We start from the raw sequence: 18,182 nt of genomic DNA on the forward strand, positions 1-18,182 counted from the left end.
TGAAGGGCATAGAGGTGACCTGGGACACCAACGTGCTCGCAGGGCTGTGGGCACAGACGGCTTCTACCCTTTGCCTCAGGTTCTCCACCAGCCGACGCCCACCCAGCCTCTGAAGCCACGACACAGCCTGCACCGAGCGCTCTCGCTTAGCCAGCTCTGCGCAGCCTCAGCACACTCCCAATCCCGGCGTGCCCCGCGACGCGCCCCGCCCCGCCCCGGCGTCTCGCACCCTCTTCCCGGGAGGCCCAGGAGCCCCGCTGCATGCCGGGAGTTGTGGTCTCGGCGGCAGCTGTGCGGCGCCGCGGCCGGCACGCAGCGCGTGGCAGGAAGCGGAAGCAGCCTGCGGCCCGCCCCCAGCTCCGCCCCGCGCCGCGCCGCGCCGCTCGCCGCGGTGCTAGCACTGACGTGTCTCTCGGTAGAGGTGCAGCGCTCCGGAGCGGGCTGGGCCGCGGACAGCCTCACCTCACCCGGAGTGGAGCGGAGCAGAAGCGGGATCCGGAGCCCGAGCTGCCGCCGCCATGGCGAGTGAGTCCCTCGGGGCAGACCCCAGCAGCGCCGGGAAGGATCAAAATCCCCCTTCCCCTCACCGGTCCGGGCGAGCGGCCACCCCCGGGCCCGCCCGGGTCCCCGCAGACCGAGGCCCGCGCGCCCGTGCGCGGTCTGCTCCCCTAGTCCCTGCTCCTACTCATGCTAGGCAGAACGCTTGCCCAGGGAGCGGGGAAGGTTTTTTACGTGCCCTAACTCTGCTTTTGTCTCTCCCATCAAAGTCAAATTTCTGGAAGTCATCAAGCCCTTCTGTGTCATCCTGCCGGAAATTCAGAAGCCGGAGAGGAAGGTAAGTCCCCGAAATCGCCGTCCAAGAAGGTTTCATGAAATGTCTGGGCGCTCGAAGTTTACAGTACAATTAAAAATGGCTTCAACACGCCAGATGGAAACTCTGTTTCCCATCCCTTTCTCCTGGAGTGTAGTTGTGTATACTCCTGAGCTTTGTCGGAAGGTGACCTGGTTGTGTGGGAATTTCCACCGAAATCATGGTGCTTTATTTGGAGCATCTTTTGTGGATTTTACTCCAGCAGACAAAGCCTCCGGTTTGCTCTGTCCCAAAAGTGGATCTCGGCGGTGAATGAATAAGGCCTCAAAAGCCTCAAGATACTCGGATTGAGTTACCTTTCCTTCTTCACCTTCAACAGGAGCACTTCAGGGCTGGGTTGTTTTTTCCTAGGAGAAGCTTTTAGTGTGCATGTGCTAAAAGGAGCTAAGAGCAGTCACTTTGTCCTGTGCATATGAGTTAGTACTCTGACAGTCGCCATAAAAGGTACAGAGAAAAAGGGCATTTTGTGAACCCTGCTTTTTACAGCAGACATATTAAAACGTGAGAAGATAAAAATGCAGAACCTTTATCAGAATTTCTGCTCCTACACAGCCCAGGATAGCGAGTGTTGCCAATGTTAGTGAAGCTGTTAAACAATGGGGAAGTTTTATTTAGATTCTTGCATTCAAGAGAATGAATAGTAAAAGATTTTTGTCTTTAGATTCTTTTCAGACTGTTGTTCATGCATTCACATATACATCTGTGTACTTGACATCAATATGGACACTTACATTCTTGAAGTCTCCTTTTTTTTTTTTTAACTTAAAATCATTTTGTATAAGTGCTTCACATACATGCTGCCTTTGAGGGGCAAAATACAAAGTTGTCCCTTCCACCCCAACAGCCTAGCATAGTAGAGAAGGTATAGCTCTGGAGGTAGACAAGCCTGGGACCCACCCTTACAAACCTCTTAATAGCTGTCTGACCTTGGCCTTGTAACTAAGTGTGGTAGATGGAGCAGTGAAAACGTGCAGGGTGTAGCAGTGGCTCGGGAAGGGCTTAATTCTGGAAGATGTGGTTTCTGATGGTGGTTTTAATGGAAGAATAATTTTTTTGAGGAGAGGGAAAGGAATTCCAGGCATAAGGAATATATGGTGTGCAAAGCAGACAAGCAGGTGGAAGGGTGTTAGCTGTAGGACCATATTGCTGGAACATAAAGGGTGGTGGGGAGCAATGGAAGGGCCAGGTGATTAGAAAATGCTCTGGAAATCGGTACAAGATGAGAGTGGTTTCAAGGCTTTTGTAACAGAGGGTGTATGGGGTGGGCTCCCTGCCCCCCCCCAGTACTTTTTATTACATTGTTTTACCCTTAATTCATAGCAAATACACTGTGGGACTATCACATATTGCAAATTAGTTAACTACAGAATAGCAAGATTTTATCAATTTCAAAAGCTTTTTGAATGAGAAGTGATTGTTGGCTGATTCAGGGGCTATTTCAAAGGTAAGGTAGACAGGACTGAGATAAAGAGCTTTTGAAGTTTTGCTGTTGAATTTGGCTGCATCCAGGAGAGGAGACTTGGTTATTAAGAAATGAGGAGTCTTATAAAAATTGTCTACTCTTTTTTCCCATAAAGAATCCTTTCAACTAGTTAGCCGGAAGTGGTGTTGCCTTCCCTTGGCCTCCTAATTTCTTGGTGTGGTGAGGTGACAGGTGGGAAAGGGAGCATTCTCAAGAGGAAGAAGGGTTCTGTGAATTCACCCCAGCTTCATGTGAGTGCCCACAGCCTTTGCATGGCAGTCTTCTTGGTGCCTGCCTAAAGGCAGTCATGGAAGACCTCAACTTCTATTCTGACCAGAGAGCCAGACTATGTCTCAGAGCTTGTGTAGACTTTAGACTTCTCCCCTCCAGTTAAAAAGTACTTTTTCAGAGCACAGTTTTGTTCACTTAATGCTGTCGCTCACAAGGTATTTTTTCATATCAAAATCCTCAGTCCACACAATAATTAATGGTGTTTTTTAAGCCCTTTAAACCCCTTCTTGCAGGATAGGCAGCAAGTACTAGGGAAGGCACTCAGTTGTTGAGGCAGAACACCTCGAAAAGCTGCCGGTTCTACTTGGTACCAGAGGGACCTTGGGAGGGGATTCTAAATTTATCTGATGGTACTTACTCGTCATCTATAAAATAATTCCCAGTAGTCACTTGGCCTACCTGTGTACCCAAGGAGATGTGAAAAGTCTTAAATAGGTGCTATTAGTAGGCATTGAGTAGGTTAAAGGTGTAATTCTCCTTGCCTTCCCCCCCAGTATTTTTTATTACATTGTTTTACCCTTAATTCATAGCAAATACACTGTGGAACTATCACACATTGCCAATTGGTTAGCTACAGAATTGGAAGATTTTATCAATTACAAAGCCTTTTTGAATGATCACTATCCTTGGCTGGTTGTAAGGACTGGTCTGTTTTAGGAATTCCTTGCTGTTGGAACATTGTTTGATCTGGGATCTGATCCTAAACTGTTAATGCTGGTGATTAAGAGCAAAGGTTTTGCACTCAAAACTCACTTCAGCTGTGAGATTTGGGACAAGTTAGCTTTCCTAAGACTGTTTTCTCATTGTAAAGATAACACTATGTGATATGAGGATCAAATGGTACGTGTGAAGGTCTCTGCATAACTGTCTTGTACATAGAAAGTATGCAACACACATACTCAGGTTTCAGTGCTTATGTTTGGCACACAGTTTTGAGTGTTCAAGGCTCACTTCTCTGGTGAACAGAGGAAGGGGTCCAATTCAAGTTCATTTTTATTAACTTGCTTATATAAATAACCACTGCCTTAATGCATTCTCTTCCACTGTAGATTCAATTTAAGGAGAAAGTGCTGTGGACCGCAATCACCCTCTTTATCTTCTTAGTATGCTGCCAGGTAAGCACAGTTCCCATTCCAGAATTGGGGTGGGGTGAAGAGCAGGCTGGGGGTCAGTGTGCTGACTCCTTTTCTCTGCTTGTTTCCAGATCCCGCTATTTGGTATCATGTCTTCAGATTCAGCTGACCCTTTCTATTGGATGAGAGTGATTCTAGCCTCTAACAGAGGTAGGTCTCTGGCCATCTGTACCACTCTGCAGTGTGGATTTGACTGGCCTCCTCCGGTTAAATTACAGGCTTCGGCTTTATGTGGAATTCAGAGAGTGTTAGGGAGGAATGCTAGCGCCCTGTGCTGAATAGCCTGAGCAGATGCCCAGTTCAGCACCGAGGCATTTGAATGCAACATAAAACCTGTAATAACAAGATAAGTCTAGGTCGTAGAGGATAAAAAAACATGGAAAAACTAGAATGTTTTTTAAACAACTGAAATGATGACATTTGTACCAGTCTTTCTCCTGTTTTGATAACATTCTTTAGAATATGTAATTTATTTCTGAGCTACATCTTTATATCTACAGGTTACATATACGTGTCCAAAAAAATACGTAACGGTGTTTTGTATACTCTAACCCATTACCTATGGGGGGTAGGATTTGAACATTTATGTTGATACTGCTTTTGATTAACTCGCTTTTTAAACATAGTTCAAATTAAGTTCTAAATCAGTTGGAAGTGTAGCTCATTTTAGCATAATGGAAATAGAGGTTTATTCACAACTAGATACAATGGTGCAGACCTTCTTTCCAAACTCTGGAAATTATTTGAATGTTATCCTTTTTTATTAACTGATGAAGAGACGAACCTTTCTTATCTCTGTGAAACCAGAATGAATCTGTTTGGGATGAATTTAAATGCAGTTGTCTGTTTAAATGCCACGTGACTTCCTAAACAGAATAAGATGTTGCCTGACAGACTGAACAGAATGAATTGAATTGTACTCTAATCATTGATATTTAGGGATTATTTTTGAAATTAAATGCTGCTAGCAAACTCAAACACATCGGATTTGTATACAGGGCACACCGTCGAATTTTGCTCATTTCGTTTTCTTAATAATGTGTTGCTTTTCTAAGCTCATACTGGCTGTGTTTTGCCTTGCCCTTTCTTCAAGGCACATTGATGGAGCTGGGTATCTCTCCCATTGTCACCTCCGGCCTCATCATGCAGCTCTTGGCTGGCGCTAAAATAATTGAAGTTGGTGACACTCCGAAAGACCGAGCCCTCTTCAATGGAGCCCAAAAGTGTAAGTGAGATTTTGAATAATGTTCAGATGTCTGTAGGTGAGAATTCAAATTTGCTCTAAAGTTTAGGGCATCAAAACAGGTGTTTTTGTACAATGTAACCTTCTTGGCCCACCAACCCTGTATGTACTGTGGACTATGTTAGCAAGAGAACACCTGGAGGGGCTGGATGAGGCAGCGGTGGGCACAGGCCCCAGACGCCATGTGATCGAGGGGAAGGAGCAGGGCTTGCAGGGCTTGGCAGTGTCACCCTCCACCAGCCACAATTTCCTTACCACTTAGAAGGAAAACTTCAGAGCTGTTGTAAGACTTCAATTGAATAGTGTGTGTAAAATCTCTCAGTGCCTGGCCCACAGTAGTTACCCAACAAGTGGTGTTTTCTCTCTGCTGGTAGTTGGAAAGGATTCAGCTTAGGGGAAAGGGGTCCTCTCCACCCAGCTCTGCTATGTCCTAGCTCTGACCTGGGACGAAGTTAGATGACAGCTCTGAAGTCTCCGTCTTTTCATCTGTAATAGTGAGGATAATAATGGTATTTGCTTTATAGCAAATAATATGTTACTAGTAATAGTAACCAGTCCTCAGAATGAACCACATGCAGCCTCTGGCTGTGAAGTGAAATGTATTAATTAGGAAATGACATTTACAGCTGCGTACGCAGCCATGTTTTCTTCCACACCAGCATGTTTTACAGATCTTCTGAAGTTAGTAAGATAAATGACTGAGCAAGAAAGACTAATCCAATTCAGACTTGTCAGTTTCAGACACAAATCAGGATTTAAAAATATACACATGTATTATTTTTCAAAAGCACAAATGAGCCGTTTTTCTCTTTAGTTTTGGACAGTTTTTTGAAATTTTTCTGTCTTAAGACATCTGTTTTATTAGGCACTTTTTTAAAAAGTCAAATGGAAACTATTTGATGGGCACTTTGGAGTAAAATTGTATTTTATGTGCAAACTAGGCAGAAAAGCTGAAATTGAATCCCAGACCCATCTAGTATTGTGGAACCAATAAAAACATGTGGATTCCACTGTGCCTAACAATGGAGTCTAATGAGCTACAAGAAACAAAGACATGTTCATACAAAAAGGAAAGTGTCTCTTGGGCCAGAAGAGCTTTGTGGCTAAGGAAACGGGACTAGTAACTAAATTGACTACTTTCTGAGTTTTTTTCTTTAAAAGCACATTAACTCCAAGCTGGGAAGGGATCACCTTATCCCAGAGCTAATATTCAGTGTGCTGGACTCAGACCCGGATGATGGGCCTGTAGAGGGCCCAGGCACGTATTCAAGCTAGGGAGCTCTCCAGAGCCCAAGTGACCTGACCTGAGTTTGGGTGCTGCAGGTCAGTGCCATCACCAAATCACGTGCCTCTGGACATCGTCTTCCCTTGCTCCCTGACTCACCTTTCATAAGAACTAGATTAGTGGGGCGCCTGGGTCGCTCAGTCTGCCTTTGGCTCAGGTCATGATCCCGGAGTCCTGGGATCAAGCCCCGCATTGGACTCTGGGGAGTCTGCTTCTCCCTCTTCCTCTGCCACTCGCCCTGCTTGTGCTCTCTCACTCTCTTTCTCTGTCAAATAAACAAATGAAATCTTAAAAAAAATAAGTACTAGATTAGTACATTTCAACTCTTTTTCTCCTGCCATTACTGAAAGGAAAGTGAATTTAGGAGAAGCTGAAATCAAAGAGGTCATGGGCTTTTGTTAGAAGGCATTTGAGTACTTGTACTCAGTACTCTTGTACCTTGGCCATGGGGCTACTGAGTGTTCCTGGATCGAGCTCCTCGCGGGCATTGTCTGTATTCTTCATTTCCATTGTCGTCCTCCCTGATGCCTGGCGCACAGTAGGTGTTCTGGAACTGTTCTCTCCAGACCGTGGAGTGTCGCACTTTGAGAACACTGTGTTCTTGTGATTCCAGTATTCGGCATGATCATTACCATCGGCCAGTCCATCGTGTACGTGATGACAGGAATGTACGGAGATCCTTCTGAAATGGGTGCTGGAATCTGCCTGTTAATCACCATTCAGGTCTGTGCAGCTCTGCCATGTCCCCCCTTCGGAGTAGCCCCTCCCACTCACTTAGACTCCTGAAGGACAGAGCTGAGGCGTGCTTAAAAGAAGCATGAGAAGAAGCCGGGGCCCCTGGGGTAGCCTTCCTGAGTTCACCAGAGGAAGGCTCTACTGTCCGAGGCCTACCCTGCCTTTAGCATTGATAGCAGAGATGCTCGGTACTATGGAAGGAAAGAACCAGGCCCGTGAAGAACAGTAATGCGCAGTCTTTTAGGGTTTCTTTATTTTTTTTTTCTTTTCTCTTTAAATTTTCACAGCTCTTTGTTGCTGGCTTAATTGTCTTGCTTTTGGATGAACTTCTGCAAAAAGGGTACGGCCTGGGCTCTGGGATCTCCCTCTTCATTGCCACGAACATCTGCGAGACCATCGTGTGGAAGGCCTTCAGCCCCACCACTGTCAACACCGGCCGAGGTAAGGGCCCTGGCCTTCCCTGGGGACAGGGTTTAGTAAAAAGTACCAACGTGTGCAAGGCAGGAAACAGAAGTTCCCCCGTGCCAAGGAAAAATTAGCTTAGTTTTAGGTACATCTCTTCTAATTTTCCTGTGTGTATCTGCAGAGTTTTCGTTTTTGTTTTTTAAAGTAACCTCTATCTGCAGAATTTTTTAAACACAGATAGGTTTGTGCTCATCAAGATGTCTAACTTGCATTTTTTGTGTATTTCATGGACATTTGCCGTGCCAGAATACATAATTTCGCCTCGTTTTCCTCAGCACAGTATGGACTTCCATTGCAAGGATGAAGCATTTATTTGTTTGTTTGTTTATTTGTTTGTTTATTTATTTGACAGAGAGAGACACAGCGAGAGAGGGAACACAAGCAGAGGGAGGGGGAGAGGGAGAAGCAGGCTTCCCACCGAGCAGAGAGCCCGATGCGGGGCTCGATCCCAGGACCCTGAGATCATGACCTGAGCCAAAGGCAGACGCTTAACGACTGAGCCACCCAGGCACCCCAGCAATATTCATTATAACCAGTCTTGTGATGGACACGGAGGTTGTTGCCAGTTTCGCTGTTGTTGCAGCAGTGAACGGCGCACATCCTCACACGTTCATCTTTACAGATCTTGGCAGTTGCTCGCAGTGAATAAGTTTCTAAAAATGAAATTACAGAACCAACGCACTTGCTCGTGTGAGGGGCAGTTTTGGGAGAGAGGCCTGAACTTGGAGCTCACTGCGTTTAAGTCCTGGCGGTTGCTGGTAGTAGCTAAGTGGCTTTGGGCACAGTCCTCTGCCTATGAGCCGTGGGGGCCAGGATTAATGAGGAATAACATAAAATTCTGTGATGCCTGGCTCAAAATAGATGTATGTCTCGTGTAAATGTTCTACCTACAAAGAAGGCAATCTGTGTCTTTAATAAAAGTTCCTAAATATTTAGGGAAATGTGACTTACTAGGAAAGGAAAATCAGGTTTTTTCATCACTATGTTATTCACTCAGAATTCTGAGTCTCATGAGAAGTAAATATTCATACGTGTTTATTTTTCTTAGAGATGAGTGCTGGAAACAGTCCCTGGCATCCAGAGACCAAGTGATCTCTATAGTGAGACTCCAAGTAGGTCCCTGGACAAATGAAGGCCACATGCACCCAGTAGATTACAAGGAAAAGAATGTAGCTTGACGTAGGAACTGTCAGAAGAGTCTTAGAGGAGACAGGAGCAGACTTGGTTCCTCCCTGGGCACTTCTGGAATTGCAGGAAATTCAGGACAAATTGGGAGAAACGAGAGGGTGGAACAAGGTTTTTCAGGGATGGGTGTGAAAAGGCAGGAGGGTAAGGGAGATCATAAGGGTTCAGGTTTGTGAAGACTATCACTGTTACTGGCCTGGGAGCATCCTGAGGTATGAGGAAGTGATACCAGAGTGGGGCCCAGGAGGGGAGGAGTCAGTAAAGGCCCAGAAGCCACCTTCCATTGAGGAGCAGGCCAGTGAGGCAGTGGGGGTTGGAGCGTGGAAGGAGTGATTCAGCCTGGACTCGAGGGGAAGATGGGTGGAGAACACAGCCTGATAGCTGTTCCGTCGTCCAGCTTTGACCAGCCGGCCCGAGGTGGAAAGCACGGAGCAAAGGCACAAGGAGATAAGAGTGTAAGAGACGGGACAAAGGAGGTTCTTTCAAGGGGGATGGAAAATCGCAGAGCAGAGTTGGGTGTGTTTCTGGCTTTAAAAGTGTTTCACTGTCAGCTGGTCGTGTTGGGGGCTGAGCCGGAAAGAAGCGCAGCCAGGAAGGGTCCCTCTGAGGCGCATGTGTGGGCAGTGAGTGCTGCCGTGAGAACTGTGGGGTGAGGGGAAAGGGAGGAGTGGGGTCTCGAGGACTGGGCCCTGGTGGAGGAGGGCAGAGGTCACAACGGTCACAGGCCTGAGAAGACAGTATGGCAGCACATCTGGAACTCTGCTACAGTGTGGCTTGTGCACATGGAAATGCGTCCGTGACCGTGACCCTCTCACGGGAGAACAGCCATTCCCTGGGCAAGTGGAACAGCCCAGATGGGATTGGCGGGGACCCTTAGCCTCTGCACCCGAAGTAACTCTTCACACTTGGAAGCTCTGTCCTGTCCCCAGAGATGCAGCAGGTAGTGAATTTTAAGAAATGATGTTAAAAGTTAGGAGAACTAGAGCTTAACCCTGGCATTGCCCTTCACTCAACAAATACTTTACTAGGCGTCTGTGAAGGACCAGGCACTGTCTGGCCACTGGGAATGCAGAGTGAGCTTGAGTGTTTCACATGGCAGGTGTTACAACAGGTACCTCGGGGAAAAACAAGACAGAGAAAGAAGACGGAGATGCTGGGAGGGTTGTCACAGGACTAGTCTGGGTGATCGGGAAGATCCCCTCTCAGCATCCCCCACCTTGGAACAAAGTCCTGCCGAGGGGAGGGACTGTGCAAAGAATGTCCCATTTGGAGGGAACAGCCAGCTGCCAAGGCCCTGAGGTGGGAGCGTAGTTGGTGTTCAAGGCCAGCGCGTGTGCTGGTGCAGAATGAACAAGGGGAGAGGAGTCGGAGCTGAGATCAGCAGTGTGGACAGAGGGCAGAAGGGAACAAGTTCTTCCCCGGCGGCTGGGGCGGCATCCCCTGTGAGGCACGCGCTTGTCCTGGCTCCAGCTCTCAGATCCCTGAACCCTGCGCCCTGGGAAGACAGGCCAGTGCTGTCACAAGCCTGGGAGCAGGGCTGCGTGGGGACTGAGCGCAGCGTCCCAGGGTGAGGTGAGGAATTACTGACAGTTGGGACAGTGTTTCTTTCACAGAAGCCACATTCCAGAAGAGGTCCGTGGTGATGCCCATTAGATGGTTGGCCTACAGCCTCGTCTTGAAATGGCCCGGGAACAGCAGCAGGTGGTGCCAGCCGCCATGTGTTAGAAACTTGAGCAAATGCTGTGGCAGGACAGTCCCAGGGCATACCTCACGCGACTGTTACCCGTGCCCCCAGCTGCCCTCAGAGACCATGGCTCTAGACATGGCACTAGCTTCAGGCATGCGCGCCACCAGACTGTGTCATGACATAGACTGTCCTGGGTTAGCAGAGATTACACAGTAACACGGTGCTCTTGTTCCTTGCTTTGGCTTTTGTTTGTTTAACTCTATAAATTTCTTGAAAATTAAGACAACTCTAGGCCTTACTGACGCCCTGTGCTCCCCGGGTTCCTCTCACTTGTCCCTCTGCTGCCTGCTCCTCAGGTCAAGTACCCAGTCTCGCTCTTTCCTTCAGTCTCTGGCAAGCTCAGCCTGCTTCATGGCTGTGGTTTCCTGGCTCTTACTGGGCTGCCTCCTTCCACACCCTTTCGGCGTAGGGCATCAACTCGGATTTGGATCAGCCTTGTGGTGGGCGCACGTGTGGTCCTTTGCACTTGGCCATCCATGTAGGGAGCAGAGCCCGAGCCCCACCCTCCCCTCGGAGGGGCTGATGCTCCGACTGGCCGGGCATTTCCGGGAAGAGAATCTGGCAGCTTGGAGGCCCCTCTTCGGTGTAGGGCCCCTTCCAACTGGGGTTCAGCAGACCCTGCCTTTATGTTTTTGTAACTGATCGTCATGCCATACATCCAGTAGCCATTGATTCGTACATGCTAAAGAATTGAGATCAATTAATTCAGAAGGTAAGATAGCCCTTTCTGCGGGTTGCAGTCTCTACAAAAGCAGTGGATGAGAGAACTCTCTCCCTGTGGTTATGGGAGTAGGCACTGCAAATGGTAGGACTTAGTCTTTTTGGCCACTGAGAAAATCCTTAGCCAAATTTAGTTGGTGGGTGGTTTCTTTACCACGTGCACCCTCTCCTTCACCAACAGGAATGGAATTCGAAGGTGCCATCATTGCACTCTTCCATCTCCTGGCCACCCGCACCGACAAGGTCCGAGCCCTTCGAGAGGCCTTCTACCGCCAGAATCTTCCCAACCTTATGAATCTGATCGCCACCATCTTTGTCTTTGCAGTGGTGATCTATTTCCAGGTGCGTCCAGACCCCAGCGCGGTGAGTTTTGATGGTCTGCATTTAAGTGTCAGAATGCCTTGGTGTACGCGTCCCCCACCCACACCCAGGGGGAGCCTATCCCATCGCATTGTACTGACATGAGATGGCATTTCAAGGACAGGTTCCTTCCACTGAGTCGGGGGACTTGCCAGAACGAAACAGTTGAGGCAGAGCTAACATTTCTGGAATTGTGTTCCTTTGCATTGGGCCTGCTGACAGAGAAGATATTTTAAGTCCTTAGTTCAAGAGAAGTGAAAAGTAACCAAACTCTAACACCTCATCTCTGTCTTACCCAAAGTTTGTACCATAATTGTAGGCAGGAGCCTCATCTTGGAAAAGGCCTTCCTCTTACCCTGCACGTTATTCGTCTGTGTCACTTGCTTCTGAACAGGAGAGCTGAACTGCCAGTTGGCTTTTCTGTAGTCGGATTAATCTCTGTATTTCTTGATCAGCCACTTTGTATTCTAATATTTATTGACAAGAAGAGACAGCAGTTGGGGCGCCTGGGTGGCTCAGTTGGTCAGGCGACTGCCTTCGGCTCAGGTCATGATCCTGGAGTCCCTGGATCGAGTCCCGCATCGGGCTCCCTGCTTGGCAGGGAGTCTGCTTTGCCCTCTGACCCTATCCCCTCTCATGTGTTCTCTCTCATTCTCTCTCTCTCTCAAATAAATAAATAAAATCTTTAAAAATATAAAAAATTAAAAATTAAAAAAAAAAAAGAAGAGACAGCAGTTGAGAGAGTAGGTGAATGCTTGTTGGAATGGTATTTAAACCAGGCAAATGCTTTTTCCGAGGAGTGAACAGTTCTGTTCCTTTGGCTAAGACTCAGATGCCTCATTACTAACAAGTGGACTCTTTAGGGGCTTGGCAAGTATTTGCATTTGGAGCATGAAGATTTTATTTTAAGTCTTACATATTCTAAGCCCTGTTCTAGGCACTGAGAGTTTGTGAAAATCATACAGAAGAAACCCTTCCTCCAAGGGTTTCCGAGGGAGAGGTCATATTCATAGAAAAGCTTGGCTTTTTTGTGTATGATTAGAAACTTCCTAAATGGCTGTTCTCGGGTGCGAGGCAGATGCTGTGGTGGCATGGTCTTGGAGCCGCTGAAAGCATAGGCGAGAGAAGCACTGCTAGGACTTGGGCAGGTGTTCTTCAGGCTTTTCTAGAGCTGGATGTAATGTGCTGGACTTTGGTTTCTGACAAAAATGGGATTATCTCTGCTGGGCTTTGGTGCATTTTTAAGCCAGTATTTCTGGGAACCTTTTTTTTTTTTTAAGATTTTATTTATTTATTTGAGAGAACAGAAGGAGAGAAGAGAGGGCGCACGAGAGCACAGGAGTGTGGGAGAGGGGCAGAGGGAGAGGGAGAAGCAGGCTCCCCGCTGAGCAGGGAGCCCGACGTGGGGCTCAACGATCATGACCTAAGCCGAAGGCAGACGCTTAACTGACTGAGCCACCGAGGCGCCCCTTCTGGGAACCTTCTGTTCCAATGCCCCCAGGTGCAGAGATGGCTAAGGCAGGGGAACCAGAGCCCTGGCAGCGGTACTTGGGGCCGGCTCCCTGGTGGCTGTCCCCTGCTGGCCGGGGCTTCTGGGCAGTGGGCCGGATGAGGCAGTGAAGGGCAGTCTGCTCTGTTTGGTGTCTCAGGGCTTCCGCGTGGACCTGCCCATCAAGTCAGCCCGTTACCGAGGTCAGTACAATACCTACCCGATCAAGCTCTTCTACACCTCCAACATCCCCATCATCCTGCAGTCCGCCCTGGTGTCCAACCTGTACGTCATCTCCCAGATGCTGTCCGCCCGCTTCAGTGGCAACCTGCTGGTCAGCCTGCTGGGCACCTGGTCTGTAAGTACGGCCGCTCGGGGTCATCAGTTTCAGCGCCGCGGCAGGTTGCTGTATGTGACCAGATATTTCACCTGTGGGTATTTGCTAATCATGCCCTTTACAGATTCAGCACATTCAATTCCCTTTTCGGTGAGGGAACTGTACTACGGGCACTTGAGCAAAATCGTCGTCTTTTTGTCATCTGCTCAGAACTATGTCTGTCCTGATGCGGAGGTATGACGAAACAGCTCTCACAGGCTCCCTGCGTATTCTTTCCAGGATACCTCTTCCGGGGGCCCGGCGCGTGCGTATCCAGTCGGCGGCCTTTGCTATTACCTGTCCCCGCCAGAATCTTTTGGCTCCGTGTTAGAAGATCCTGTCCATGCCGTGGTGTATATAGTGTTCATGCTCGGCTCGTGTGCGTTCTTCTCCAAAACATGGATCGAGGTCTCGGGCTCCTCTGCCAAAGATGTAAGTATGAGTTACAGTAAGTTTCTAGAGAGGTTAAACCAGGAAACAATAGTCCTTATCCGTTTGGGGCCTGAGGGGTCTCAGCCTGTCTCCTCTTGCTAAGAAAGCGGTCTGTGAACACCTGCAGACGCATCATGCTCATTGCGGGGCAGTTCCGAACCCTTAGTGGCCAAAGCTAAAGCGCAGCGTTAAGTGAGCGCTTAGCTGGGGAAGCTGGAGCCACAGTGTGCGGTTAGGCCTCGTCACGTGACTTCTCCACGGCAGAGTCGCAGTTTCCTGTGTGAGTGTTGAGAGCGCGGAAGAGAAAAAGATGTGAGCGTTGAGTCCCACCAGGAGACACGTCTGCCTTCCCTTCAAGTTCAGGTTTCAGATTTAACGTCTCCTTGGTGGGCATCATGCAGGTTGCAAAGCAGCTGAAGGAGCAGCAGATGGTGATGAGGGGCCATCGAGAGACTTCCATGGTCCATGAACTCAATCGGTGAGTGCTGGCCCCCAGCCCCCAGACTCTGCATTTGTGGAGGCATCCTGATCTGGCTTAGGGATTTCTGGCTCATTAACTCCTACCCTGGGGTAACAGGATAGAAAAGACCCCTGTGTCTCTAATTCTTCATGTGCTTGCTAGATGCTGGAGACTGGGGATAGGGTAATAAATGCGTGCAGCCCCTCTCCTGGAAGAGGGACCCGCCAGGGAGCAAGAGAGCGGCCCGCGGCCCCATGCGTACAAGAGGGTGTGGTAAGGGTGTGGGCAGTGAGCTGGCCACTGGGGCATGGGGCTCACTGCCCCCCCCACACACACCTGTGCTCCGAGGGCTGGTGCCCAAGTGCAGATGAGGGCTGAGGTGAGGTGAGCCTAGTGAAGCTGTGCAGGAAAGGGACAGTGCCCAGGGTCCCTTTAGGACGCTCAGTGCTGGAGGCAGACCCACCAGAGGGAGGGCAGGCCAACCGCCGAGAGGCCATGGTGGGAGTTTGGGCAGGGGGGGCAGGAGGGGGCCCCAAGTGCTGCAGGAACTTGGGGACGCAGAGGAGAGGCCACAGCACTTGGTGTGTCGGGTACGGGAGAGCAGGCAGCTCCAGGCTGGCCCTTGCGGTGTGCATGTGCCTCTTTGCCATCTGCACCTCCTTTTCACTTACCATGGAGCTGCCTCTTGGGCAGCGGGGTGGTGGCATTAAGTATCTCAGGCTTTTTGAGCCTGTCGTGACTATTCCTTCCCTCCGCCGCCACTGGGCAGCGGCCGCAGACAGTTCGTACGCAGATGAAGGAGGCTGTGTCCCTGCAAAACTGTTCACTAGATCAGGTGGCAGACCAGGCTTGTCCCACAGCCCACCTGTAGCTTGCTCACCTCACCTAAAGGAAGCAACCACAGGAAAAGCCAGCGTTGCAAGTTTCAGGTGGTTTTCAGATCTCTTGCAGGGGCGGTATGTGATGTTCTCTTCATAAGACTCCTCCGAGGCCTCTAGATTTATACCACCATTCAGTCGTAATAGTTTGCACGCCACTTAGGAAATTTTAAATTTTCTACTAGCCACATTAAAGAAAAATATATATACCTGAAACTAACAAAATGTTGCATGTAGGTTATATCTTAAAAAGAAAGTAAAAAGAAACTAATTAAACTTAATGATATATTTTATTTAATTCTACGTGTTCAGACTATAATTTCAAGTTGTAGATAACATAAGAAGAAGTATCATGAGATACTTTATATTCTTGTTTTCAAAACCTCTTGTGATGTCTTCAGCATCTTGATTTGGAGTAGTCCCGTTTCATGAACCACATGTGGTTCATGTGGCACCTGCTGGAGAGCACAGCCCTAGTCTAGGCCATCAAGGCGTGTGAGTCAGTGAAGGTTCAAGGGGGTAGTGGAGTGGCCTCAGAGTCAGGTTCCTAAATCAGAGGTGGGCATGTCTGATGGCCTGGCCACTTCTCGTGGCCAGGCCGGGGGTGGGGATCTGCACGGTGGCACGTGGCTGATCGGTCCCCACTCCCCAGGTACATCCCCACCGCCGCGGCCTTCGGCGGGCTGTGCATCGGGGCCCTCTCCGTCCTGGCTGACTTCCTGGGCGCCATCGGGTCTGGAACTGGGATCCTGCTCGCAGTCACAATCATCTACCAGTACTTTGAAATCTTCGTGAAGGAGCAGAGTGAGGTCGGCAGCATGGGGGCCCTTCTGTTCTGAGCCGTGTCTCCTCGGACCAGGGAGAGGGGGCCCTGCCCGGAACTGCAAGGGATGGGAACAGTGAGGCCTCACCGTGAGGCGCTCACCACAGGGAGTGCTGCTGCAGTACCAGGACTTTTGTTTAATGATGTTTTTGAATTTCATATTCTTTCATTCCACTTTGTAAAGTGCTAGAATTTTTCCAGTTTGAAATTTTGCTTTTTATTCTGGCATTGGCAAAAAGAGGGTAGAAGGGAGGTTTTATGGAGCTGACTGCCAGAGGTGGGGATGGTAAAGGACCGTCCCCAAGTGTCCATGTAACTTTTAACCTTTGCACCTGCTCAGTGCCATAGGCGGCTGCAGTGGTCTGAGCTGTTCCCCCACCAAGGGAGCGTCTTTTGGTTAGAAGCACAAACCTCGGAGCCATGTCTCTGTTGTGGCCGTAGGGCACGAGGCTGAGAGCAAATCATGTTTTCTGGTGGACGTGACTCACAAGTGAGTCCCTATCACAATCGGGGTAAGAGTATTTGGCTTCAAACTGTTTCTCTGGAAGACACTATTGTTTTCCCTTTTTATAAGTAGCTTTTTAGGAACAAGCCTCTTCCAAAAGAAAGGGATGGGTTTTCCAGAAGACACTCTTGGGCCATCTGTTAATTTTTCTGCATGTGCCTGTTGGCTATTCTTGTTGACTGTTCTGGTCGGGCTTTGAGGCTGAAGAGCACGGAGTCGGCTTGGCTCCGTCATGTCTGTCCGTCTCTGTCGTCGGTCTGTGTCCTCTGATTGAGCGAGGCCAGGATTCACCAGCCTTACGGAGTTGCACCTGGCCTAGCCGGGTGGACTCTGTACAGAGGACTCTGGAAGTGATGCGTGTCTATGCAGTCCTTCCATTTCGTCGATGGACGGGCCTCCCGCTCGCCGCCGTGGTGGAACTCACACGGGGAGACGGCTTCGCTTTCGCAGGCCACCGTACTTTCCAGGCAGAAACCTTCCCGTTGTGTTTGTAGCACTTTTTTCACTGTGCCTAGGACCAAATGCATGTTAAGTAAATGACCAGATGCCACCTTGTCCTCATCCGTCAGCACCGCCCCGCATAGAGGAGGGTGCAGGCCCCACATCCGAGGCAAAATCAGGGGCAGAGAGCTTAGGGTCTTCGTTTTTGCTTTTTTAGTAAGTTGCTCCAGTGTTGGATAGGAGAAGACGATGATGTCTAAGATGAGTTCTGTTTGTAGTAACAGGGGACCTAGGTTTTAGGCAGTGGAACCTTTTCTAAGGTCTGCAGAGAGGCTCCTCGGGGGACAGGTGGTGCTTGGCAGCAGGGACAGCAGAGTCGGGCGCCACGAGCCTGAGGAGTTCTCCCTGGAGGATGCCCCAGGTCTAAGAAGGGAGCACCGGGGCCCCACGGAGAGAGACACCCCACCAGCAGCAGGCACACAGTGGCCTTCGAAGCACAGAGCCGTGGTCACAACTCAGTAGAGCTGAGTCCAAGCTCCTAGGACACCTCACTCGCAGCACCAACCAGGAAACAGACCGACCAAGGGACAAGAAGTGACTTGTCTAAAGCTACCCGGCAAGTCAGCAGCAGACCCAGGATGGGCCCGGCAGGTCTGTTGACCCCCCCAGTCCAGGGCATCCCACCATAGCACACGTGGCCTTGTCAGACCCAGTCCTGAGCAGAGACTCGAAGCCTCCCCACAGCACACAGTCCGCTCGGCCCCACCTGTGGGCACGCTGTGGGCGCCAGCCTCATGGGTGGGGCCCTGCGTGGCTCGTGCTCTGTGGTCCGTGATCACGGTGGGCGGGGGCTGACCCCAGCTTGCAGGGGACTGTCACTGTGGACGCCAAAATGGCATAACTGAGTTAAGGTGAATAAGTGACAAATAAAGCCAACTTTTTACAAGCCACTTGGTCACGTTCTCTTGGTTTACAGCCCCCAAGAAGGCCGGTGAGGGCAGAGCTGGGGTGTCCTCCGAGTGTGTGTGAGGTGCAGTCGTCCTGCTTTTGCACAGTGCACCCTGGGTCTCCCCAAGTCTACCCTGGATGGAAGTGCCTCCTCAGAAAGGCATTTCACCTGGGAAATGGCCTTCTCCTGGTGGTGGCGTCAGCTGCCAGTGAGACACGGGTGACGGGCTGATGCGGGGCCGGCGTGCGGGCAGCCCCGAGGCCCTCCCGGGAGTGTGGGAGGGGGCCTGGCATCTCACCTGTGACTGCAGCCCACCGCGCCATCCCCGTGGA

General features: G+C 49.8%; 1 protein-coding gene across 1 annotated transcript; it reads left to right on the forward strand.

The window, feature by feature from the left end:
- The first annotated feature begins 351 nt into the window (after positions 1–351).
- Positions 352–17,845, forward strand: SEC61A1 (SEC61 translocon subunit alpha 1). The gene is made up of 12 exons (XM_021694944.1): positions 352–525; positions 768–835; positions 3,674–3,739; positions 3,829–3,907; positions 4,851–4,982; positions 6,899–7,008; positions 7,308–7,461; positions 11,319–11,479; positions 13,147–13,344; positions 13,603–13,794; positions 14,196–14,272; positions 15,785–17,845. The coding sequence occupies exons 1-12, from the start codon at positions 519–521 to the stop codon at positions 15,969–15,971; spliced, it is 1,431 nt and encodes a 476-aa protein (XP_021550619.1). The 5' UTR covers positions 352–518; the 3' UTR covers positions 15,972–17,845.
- The last annotated feature ends 337 nt before the right edge of the window (positions 17,846–18,182 follow it).

This window comes from Neomonachus schauinslandi, chromosome 1, assembly GCF_002201575.2.
Source record: "Neomonachus schauinslandi chromosome 1, ASM220157v2, whole genome shotgun sequence".
Classification (NCBI taxonomy): domain Eukaryota; kingdom Metazoa; phylum Chordata; class Mammalia; order Carnivora; family Phocidae; genus Neomonachus; species Neomonachus schauinslandi.

Coding starts and splice junctions, on each gene's coding strand:
- SEC61A1 (XM_021694944.1), top strand. Junction 7,462..11,318: donor CACTGTCAACACCGGCCGAG/GTAAGGGCCCTG, acceptor CTTCACCAACAG/GAATGGAATTCGAAGGTGCC. Junction 11,480..13,146: donor CAGTGGTGATCTATTTCCAG/GTGCGTCCAGAC, acceptor TTGGTGTCTCAG/GGCTTCCGCGTGGACCTGCC.